This window comes from Olea europaea, unplaced genomic scaffold, assembly GCF_002742605.1.
Source record: "Olea europaea var. sylvestris unplaced genomic scaffold, O_europaea_v1 scaffold3859, whole genome shotgun sequence".
Lineage (NCBI taxonomy): Eukaryota > Viridiplantae > Streptophyta > Magnoliopsida > Lamiales > Oleaceae > Olea > Olea europaea.
In genome coordinates, this window is record NW_019258050.1 from 6,709 (window position 1) to 16,629 (window position 9,921).

The following is a 9,921-nucleotide window of genomic DNA, read 5'->3' on the forward strand; positions in this document are numbered from 1 at the left end:
TGTCAAAAAGAAGCAAATTGAGCACTTCCTATTTAGGTATCTACTTTCTTTACCAATTACTCAACACTGTAAAGGAAGTAAGGCCTTTTGAATTAGACAAGCAAGAATTTAACAATCGGGCTAATTGGATCTTGCTTACGAAAGTGATCCAGCGAGGGCTGAAGCAATAAACTAATTAAACGAACAGATATCGAAATTCCGTTGATTCCAAATAAATACGGATGCATGATCACCTTTTAGTTTCTATTGATTCCTAAGAATACCATAAATCTAGACATCAAACTCTTTGATTAACGCACGAACACAGAGAATTGATCTCGTTGATTTTTATGTATGAAACACGAGAATTTAAGAAATTAGAGGAATCTAAACAATTAAATTCGGAAATAACGTTAATTGGGAGAAAAAAAAAAAAAAAGGCATAAAAATTCCTAATTAGATATACTGAATAAACTCTAAACCTACCAATATCTCTCCAAATCAATCTCAAGATAATTTTATTTATTTATTTTTATTTTACAAATTATATAATCATAACTATTTATTCAACTATTCTTTCCCAATTAATTCTTATTAATCATAGAAAGATGAGAGAACTAAGCCAATTACGCAAAAGTATGGGTATTCTTGAAATTCGACTACCAGGTTTAGGCCTCGTTTAGTTGAATGGAATTTTTGGTATTTTAGCTCGTTGGAACTAACTCCATAACACACTTTAATGGATTCACATAAATCTTAAATAAAAACAAAACTGACCTCAAGTTGATTATGGGAGAGATTAAGAAGAAGCAAGCCATGAAGTTTCCCAAAGGCTTCAGGCAGAAACCTTAATTGACGCCCAGAAAGATCCACTGTCTTGTCGGGTACAAGCCCTTGTTCTAATACAAGAATCACTTCTCTATCCACGCCATCATCATCGAGTTCATATCCAAGATTGTCAGCCATTGAATTTTCTGGGAAAGACAAAGAAGAAACTGAAGCGGAGAGAGATACCCAAGTGCGTAGAGAAGCGGGAGGAGGAGTTTTATAGAGTTGACGGGTTCTCAGTCAAGTCTTAGTGAGGAAATATTTGCTAGTGGATCGCCGCCTTATCGGACAAGGCAATTCGTTCAAATTGAAATTTTTTTTATGCAAAATTTTAATTGATTTTTGAAACTTCCTAACTAATCGGTTGATCATTTAAAAATCATTTTTTATTAAAAAGACAGTTATACCTTAATTAGGAATTAAATATAAAAAATTCAAAAAAAGAAAAAGAAAAAAAAAAGGAGTTATTGTCTTGACCATTCTCCCTTTAATTGTTATACTAGAATTTGAGCTCTCGAGGCATGTCTCAGTGGTGCAAATGTACTCAACCTTGCTGACAGAATCCCAATATGAGAGTTTGATTCCTAAAATATAAATTGTGACTCTTTGGGAGCATAAATTTACAGACAGCTCTTGTTTCCTGATCTATTGAGGTACATCCCACGATTAACCTCTCACGATACTCTAGGGACAGAACGATGGATGACTCTTAAAGTTGAGATTCAACCCTTTTTTTGTTATACTAGAATTTGATTTCGCTCGATATTGGAGCGGACTTGAGGATCCAAAAGAGAACGATGACAAAAAACAAATATACTTTCCACTTTCCCTTATTTTTTATTTTCTATTATTTTCGGTTTTTTAATGGTCCAACTAACACTTCCATAGATGATCGGGTCAGGTTGTTTTTACTGCCAACCCTACTCATAGTTTTGACAAAACGCCGTAGACATAAATACAATATTAAACAAGGGTTGAAAGCTTCCAGCGAAATTAATTAGGTAAACAAATAAAAAGTATAGTATATCAATCACAGGCTGTAAGCCAATATCATGTAGACCAGTGATCAGCCATTTCTTTAAACAATGTGACAAAAATCCTACAGCAGACGATCAACTGTGTTGATGATTAGCATTACTCTTTATTAACTAGTTAAATAAAATTTCTTGATAAATAATCCCTAAAGTTCAAAGTTGTGTATTTAGGTAGTAGTACTAAATAACTTGCTTTAGGAGAAACAAAATCCTACTTATACAAGAAAAGAAGGATTCTCCCAACAGGATATGAAAATTCTGCCATACATCTGCGAGAGAGAGAGAGAGAGAGAGCTCTGCTCTGTTTTACGTTTGACAAAGAAATTAGTAAACCAAACAACATGGTATTCCTCGAGAAAAATCTCCCCCTCTTTGAGAACCACAGGGAGTGCAGCCGTCTGTTGACACATTAAAATGCCGATCTGATTGTCTCATCCTACTCATATCTCAGTACTTTATATAGAACAATGAAAAGGGCTTCATAGTACAGCTGTTTGTCGTTCATTTGCATCTTCATGCTCGACCTAGCAGAAAGATCGTACGAGACCATTTATGGATACAAATGGTTATTAATGTACTATAGTTACAAATGAAATAAAGGGAGTGAAAAGAGAGAGAGATATTGGTAAATCCATCTTTACCTCAACAAGTACTTTCACTTTCTTCTTTGATTTGGCTCCATGTTCATCTTTATCCAGCTTTCTCGCAGAATCCTTCCTCCCTCTCTTGCTTTCAACAGCTACAGTCTCCTCATCATTGAGGTCGTCCCCAACTGCAGCATTTCAGATTTAAAATACGATAATAGAAGCTAAACTATAAACACAAAAATTTTCATCTAAGAAAATAAAACATTATGCACAAGTCTCCTAATTGGCAAATACTAACTGATGTGCAAATTAAGAAAAACAACATTTACCATTATCACCGTCCATGTTGGGGATTGCAAGATCACCAAAATCTTCCATATCCTCCTCTTCAAGCTCTTCATAGCCTTCAACATATTCTATCTCAGGTTCCTGTAGTATCAATTGTAGACTAACAATGAGCATTATGCCACGTTTTAAGAAGAGAAGAAAGCAAGCACCAAATGATTGAACAGATTTGGGAGCACTTGTGCAAAACAACCTCTTCGTCTTCGCTAACAGCATCCTTCATAACCTCCTTATCAAGAATTTCATTGTACTTATCAACAGGGTAATTATAAATGTCACCATAAACTCCTTTCTTGAGGCGTTCAAGTAGCTCTGTTTCAATACTCTGCAAAATGGTTAATAGCATTAGTTCCAGAGGGTGCACCATAGAATGAAAGCCAAAAGGTAAGCAACAAATCTATGAAAAAGAGAACAGCAAAAGATATACTCTCTCCAAAACTGCTGCCTTCTCAGCCTTCTCTTCTCTCCGAGCTTCTCTTTTCTTCTCTTTCCTTGGAGTTGTCATAATTTTCTCCCTGAACAAACATGCAGTGTATTAGAAACATGTCACAAGTGGGAAAGTTCGTATTTGTACTGATCAACAGTTAAAGAGAAAGAACTAAGAGAAAGCTCATGTGCATGCATGTGTAAACGCATACATACAAAAAGAATGTGTGGTTCAAAAGTAGGGACAAAGTTTTGAATTTACTTGCAAAATATTTTATTTTGTCAATGTGTGGTTGAAAATAAGTTTGAAAAAAAAAAAACTTAGTTTTAATGGTTGTCATATAGGGGCTTAATATTAAGGTGAAAATGGAACACCCGAAGTTGAGTCATTTGACAGCAGCACCGTCTCTGGATAGCATTGGTGGCTACATGTTAACACCAAAACATCAATAAAATTTTCAACATATAAACTTTGCCAAATGGAGGACACCTGGCCAATAATTTAAGAACCTCACTTTAAGATCTCATGTTCACCTATTGACCTAAAATAACCCCCCTTGAAAATTATAAGACCGTTCTCATTAATACTTAAAGTACAAAAAATAGAGAGTAAATTTCAGGATTTAAAACATTACAGAGGAAGGGGTATCAAGCATAACATTATGAATCTCTTTCGAGACATACTCAACAATTTCCTACATACCGTCCCAAAAATCAAGCAAGGATCTAAACAAATGGGGATGGACTATTGACTCCTAAATCACAGGCCAAAGAACAACATAAAACTAATACTACAAGCATCATCATTGCTATTCATCTTGACGACAACTAAAGTAACTTGAGTCACAATACTAATATCATAAATTAGTTTTAGACTAGTAAATAAAAATAGTGGACCAAGATACCATCGACTGATTGTAATCGAGTTTGCAAAGAAAGATAGGTCTCGAACCAATAAAATTCTATTATACCTCACTGCAATCTCCAACAGTTTTCTTATATACTGATAATACCACACTTATCACTACAAACAAGCAGAGGATTTGAGATAGATAGAGAGGAGTCCAATCTAAGAAAGCTTAGTGAAGGAAGAAACAATCCTACAAGCAAGCAAGCGAGGAATGACTCCCTGCTAGTGCTAGTATTGGTTGGTCTTACTTAAGTAGATGGTATCAACTTAAAGCTCAGGAAAAAAAAATTAAGAGTGCATAGAAATTTGAGTTCAGGTGAAACAAACAGCAAGAGAGAAAAATAACAAACCTTGTCTTTAAAGCAAGTTTCCTCATGCGAAGGTGAGCAAAGGTTGTTAGAACAAACAACAAGAGAGAGAAAAATAACAAACCTTGTCTTTAAAGCAAGTTTCCTCATGCGAATTCGCATCTGTGTCATCTTGGTTAATCTTTGCTTTGTTTTATGTACAAGTAGTTTCGGCCAGAACATCTGTTAAATTGAGGGGAATCGTTAAAGACCTCTGAGTCTCATGCCATACATATATATAATACCTCTTAGTTCAAATTACATTCCGACTACAACAGATAAATTATAAAGACTCATTACCAAGTGTTTGTCAATAATTTCAAGGGCCTTCTCATAATTTCTGGGCAATTTAACTCTTTCCCACAATTTATTTGGCATATGCGCCCTTTCGATCGTCTTCATATACAAATAAAACACTCCTGCAAAACAAACACCAAATACCCAAATCCCAAATATTCAGCCAAATAGTAATCTAAAAACATAAAACGGTCCAGAAATAACTAACATTTTAATACATTTAACATTTTATGAATTATTATACTATAAAACAAATAAAAAATGGAATACCATCATGTTCGCGGATGGTGGCGTATCGACTATTAGCGAGAGGGCAGGAGCTCCGATTACAAATCCCGGTCACGTTATACGGGTTCCGACAAAATATCCCAGTTTCAATTCTATCATAGTATCATACCAAAAATTTAAAACAAGCCAAAAATAATAATAATAAAAATACAGTAACACAACCTAAAACCCAGAATGTCATCTTATAAACATCAATCAATATCAGAATAATGAAAAGAAAATTCAAAACAACAGAAAAGGTTTACTTGGCCATGAAACTGCAGTGATTGTGCCTGATAACTTGCCATATGACCTCATCGTGCTGCATCTCTACTGATTAGAATCGAATATTGCAAACTGATTTTTACGTTTACAGTGAATTGGGGTTGAGAAAATTAGGGTTTAGGAGAATGGGTTTCGGCAGAACAAACTGGGTTAGTTCGAGGTCGGCGGGTCTCAATGAAGCATGTTTGGGCGTTTGGCTAAACTTTAAAAAAAAAAAAATTAAAAAATTAAAAAATTAAAAAATTAAAAAATTAAAAAATTAAAAAATTAAAAAATTAAAAAATTAAAAAATTAAAAAATTAAAAAATTAAAAAATTAAAAAATTAAAAAATTAAAAAATTAAAAAATTAAAAAATTAAAAAATTAAAAAATTAAAAAATTAAAAAATTAAAAAATTAAAAAATTAAAAAATTAAAAAATTAAAAAATTAAAAAATTAAAAAATTAAAAAACATAATAGGAAAAAAAAACCCAACGTTTGACACTTCTTGCGGAAAATGTGTCTACGTTTCAATTTTTTAACGTTTTCATCCCTATTTTCACGTTTTATTGCGGAAAACGTCCCTTTCACCAATTTTAAATGTAGGGACGTTTTTCATACTATAAAACAAACGTAGGGACGTTTTGTACTATTAGACATTTTAATAATTATTTGGACTTACTTACACTTTTTAAAACATTTAAGAATAAAATTGTAATTTGTTCTTTATTTTGGGCTTTATTTAAATGGGAGGGTATTTTAGTCATTTTATATTAAAAATGGTGAAAGGAACGTTTTTCGCAAAGAAAGATGGAAATAAGGGCAAAAATGTCAAAAAATGAAAGGTGGAGACGTTTTCCTCAATAAACCTTAAAGGTAAGGACGTTTTGTGTCAATTACCTGTTAAAGTTATGTTTAACTTAGATGAATTAAACTCTTTTAAAATATATAATTTTAGATACTTTCTACAATAGTTTACTTTAAAAAATAATAATAATAATAACAAACTTGTATATAATATTGCTGTACAGAAACTTATTTCATTTCAACTTTTACCATATCAATTTTTTGACACGGCAAATTAAGGAACCGCGTTTCACATTTGCTTAAAGTTACATATTAGGTGAGGAGCCCAAATTTTTGAAATATTCATTGAAAATAATTAGACACATAATCTTTGAGTCAGATTTTTTCCACAATGATTAAAAAAATATTTTTAATAAATTTCATTTATAGACTGAAAAAATGTTTCTAATAAAATTGATCGAAAAAAAAATTAAATATTAGAGACGGAAAGTCAGTGAGTAACAAAATAACTAAAAATAATAATATAAGACTAATAATGGAATTTTCTTCATGATAGATAAAAAAAACTTAACTTAATAAATTTGCTTAACTGATAGAATTTTCGTCGTTATATAAATTTATATAACTCAAAAAATTAAGTAATATCTTTAGAAAAAATAATTCTATAATCAAATAAAAAATAAAAAAATATTTAAGATTCATAATATCTTTCAATTAATAATAGTAAAAACGTAAATAGTTTAATAAATTTAATTATAGATAATATTTTCATAATAAAACTAAATATTAAAAGAATAATTTATCCATCAATAATATGGAAAAGAAATACTAAAAAGAGCTATCCTGGTTATTAAAAATTTAAAAAATATAGAGGAAAAAAATTGATGATATATTAACTTATGGGTTATGAACTCATAAAAAATAAAAAAAATATATAGAAAATAAAATTTATATGATAAGTGTAAACTTACTGTCGACGAGATGTGTAATGTGTTGCATCTCTACTTGGTTATAATTGATTATTGCAAATTAATCGAATTTTGTTGACCTTTCTGTTTATTCGTGATTTGGGGTTATAAATATGAGAAGAATTAGGGTTTAGGAAATTCAAAACTCTGAACCTATTTTTACTATTTGAGCATTGATTGGTTCATTTCGAGTTCGGTACCTTCAATAGGTAGCAAATAAGAACATTGCTATAGGTACAGGGATTTAAATCCTTGTACCTACCGAACACTCACATTCAAAGGCGGGAACTTTTTATTTTTTTCAATATTTTATACACGGGCCCACTCTCATTTAAGTGAGAATTCAAAAATCTGTCAAAAATCTAACATACATTTTTTGTACTGGAAGAATTTTCGAGCAAATAAATGAGCGCGCTATTGAGCAATATGCAAAAGTTGTGTTATCGTAGCTCTTTCTCAATAACTAAATACTTGGTTAAGGTTAAAATGTTTATATAAAATATTTATATGCAAATAATTATATTTTAAAATATTAATTAAATAAATAATTTAATAACTTTTTACGATTAAATGACAAGTCGTTCAAAACTACTATTTATCTTACATTGTTATTTTGTTGTTTATAGATTTTTCCTTAACAATATTATTATTTTTTTTTTCTTTATTTAGTAATAAAAGTTTAGAAATATTTTATGTTTCACTTGATGATCGTCTGTTTATAAACTTCAGTGAGGTTCATGATTTACCCTTTTTTTTTGTTTTTAATGACAGGGAACCCACGATCGTCACCTTTCGAGTGCGTACTAGATTAACTCTCAGGTTGATGCAATAGCTTACAAACCACACCAGCCAAGTAAATTGCACTAGGCAAGTCCTATGGACAGGCTCGACTAAGAAAGTGTTGGTAAGGGGAATTGAACTCGTGACCAAAGGCCTCCGCACTGACCTACTCTACCAACTCGACCACCCTATGAGGGGCATGACTTCCCTTTCTTCTTATTAGTGTTGTCTGCTTATTGGATTTTTCATCTATTGATAAGTGAAAACTGTAATGTTTACTTTTTTCTATCGATTCCAAACTCAGGAATGACATGAATTTAAAAATTTACAGTCACTACACAAACCATTGAGAAACGTGACACCGCTATAGGTTTCTTGTTATTTTTTTATTTTCTTCCAACCTTTTGCAAATATTTTATTTATGGGCAGCTTATGATAATTATTTTATTTTTAGAATAGTAGTAAAAAGAAATTAATAGGAAAAAATGATGACAAACAAAATTCCATTAACGTGTTAGTAATCTTGATGGGATTAACATGGATTACCAGACATGTCGTCGGTTGTCGGCAATCTCCGACGGTGTCAACAAATTTTATTCTTCCTGATTTACTTTTAATTTATTATTATTATTTTTTTACAAGTTAAAATATAATTTTGTTTATTCACTATGATATTATCAACATATTTGAATTTTTGGTGTGTGTATGGATGGGAAATTGGAAATCTTTTTCGAAGAGATGAGAAGTGGAGTTCAATAGAAATTCAGGAGACGATTGTTTCACCTACAAAAATACGCAATAGATATGATCAAATCGGATCAGACCAGACTAGAGCAGACCATCTAAATAGGAAGGACCTTTCGAACAAAATCAACACAAAGATGTCACGATTTCCTCAAACCGAGTGAAAAGAAGTGTGCGAGAATCGCAAGACAAGAAATGAAATACTAATGTAACATATACGTTTGTATTCTTTCGATAGGTATTGTGAGGGAGATTGGTGTTTTGTTGTAATTTTTCTGTGGAAAGTAACAATATAATATGTTCTTGTTACATTCATTTATGTAAAAGGAATTACCTTTTTTACACTTCTCTAAATATTTTTACATAGTATTATACTTCTTATGAAATATAATTTGAATGGTTTTCAATTTCTATCACGTTGACAATGATGATAAATGGTAGCAAAAATGATAGAATTCTAATTCACATTTCGGCTTTCATTTTTTCTTTTTGACTAAAAAGTTAATTTTCAAGAAACGAGTGATTGACATAAACTTTGTAGGTCCTATGAAAATGTGATTAAAATTAAATTTTAAATTTAAAGTAACTTTTAAATAAAAATAATGAAACCAAATAGCTCTTTGAGTATAGGAGAATAAATTTGGTGAAGAATCATCAAGCTTATAATATTCTTGCAACTTTATTTAATTTGCTCAGTAAGTATCTCAAAGTCTAAGAATAACTAATCAAAAGAAGGTGAATTGGTTATTAAAACTTTTTTCAAAAAAATTGATCTAAATTTAAGTGAGTAAAGAGTAAATAGATCAAATAATAAACGCAAATATAAAAGCGGTAAGTAAAAGGGAAAATAGAATACAAATGATCTAATTATGGAGGTTGGATCTAAAGCAATGATCTACGTCCTTCGTTACCAAGTTCTTTGAGACAAGCAAGACCTTTTCGCTATATTAATTTACTTGTAGTATAATCCAACATTTATAATGCTTTTGGTAACTTATAAACAAAAAGTATCGATTCTTATATAATATTGAGTTTTACGAGATCTCAACATAACCCCACTATTGAACTTTACGGGATCTCAATATGATCCACAAGTATAGAAAAAATTACGATGAACTCCTTCTCAATAAATGATATAAATGAATTAAATACTAAGAAAGGTTCCCATTTCAATTAATAGCAATAAATGATATGTCAAGTGCTAGATATGAGGGAAATACATGAAAATAACCCAAATAAAAGAAGGATTTTCCAAAATGACCTTGAACTTTTATAAACATTTTGAACTACCTAAAACACCTTTAAACAAATACTAAAAACAACCCTTTACGTAATAGA

The 9,921-nt window shown here is 30.9% G+C and overlaps 1 protein-coding gene across 1 annotated transcript; it reads right to left on the minus strand.

The window, feature by feature from the left end:
- Window positions 1-1,922: 1,922 nt before the first annotated feature.
- On the minus strand, window positions 1,923-5,497 carry LOC111387050 (protein MAK16 homolog). Its single transcript, XM_023011569.1, has 9 exons — window positions 5,287-5,497; window positions 5,024-5,133; window positions 4,757-4,875; window positions 4,542-4,639; window positions 3,201-3,288; window positions 2,967-3,098; window positions 2,758-2,857; window positions 2,483-2,613; window positions 1,923-2,365 (listed from the first exon to the last, which is right to left on the minus strand). Exons 1-9 carry the CDS (start codon window positions 5,346-5,348, stop codon window positions 2,321-2,323), a joined length of 885 nt encoding a protein of 294 aa, XP_022867337.1. The 5' UTR covers window positions 5,349-5,497; the 3' UTR covers window positions 1,923-2,320.
- Between the last annotated feature and the right edge of the window lie 4,424 nt (window positions 5,498-9,921).

What these genes read in the sequence shown, in the direction of transcription:
- LOC111387050 (XM_023011569.1), bottom strand. Translation starts at nt 5,348, where the DNA reads ATGCAGCACGATGAGGTCATATGGCAAGTTATCAGGCACAATCACTGC. An exon ending in AAACTTGCTTTAAAGACAAG is followed by an intron (nt 3,289 to 4,541) that starts GTTTGTTATTTT and finishes ATGTTTGTTCAG; the next exon opens with GGAGAAAATTATGACAACTC. An exon ending in AAGTGAAAGTACTTGTTGAG is followed by an intron (nt 2,366 to 2,482) that starts GTAAAGATGGAT and finishes TCTTTCTGCTAG; the next exon opens with GTCGAGCATGAAGATGCAAA.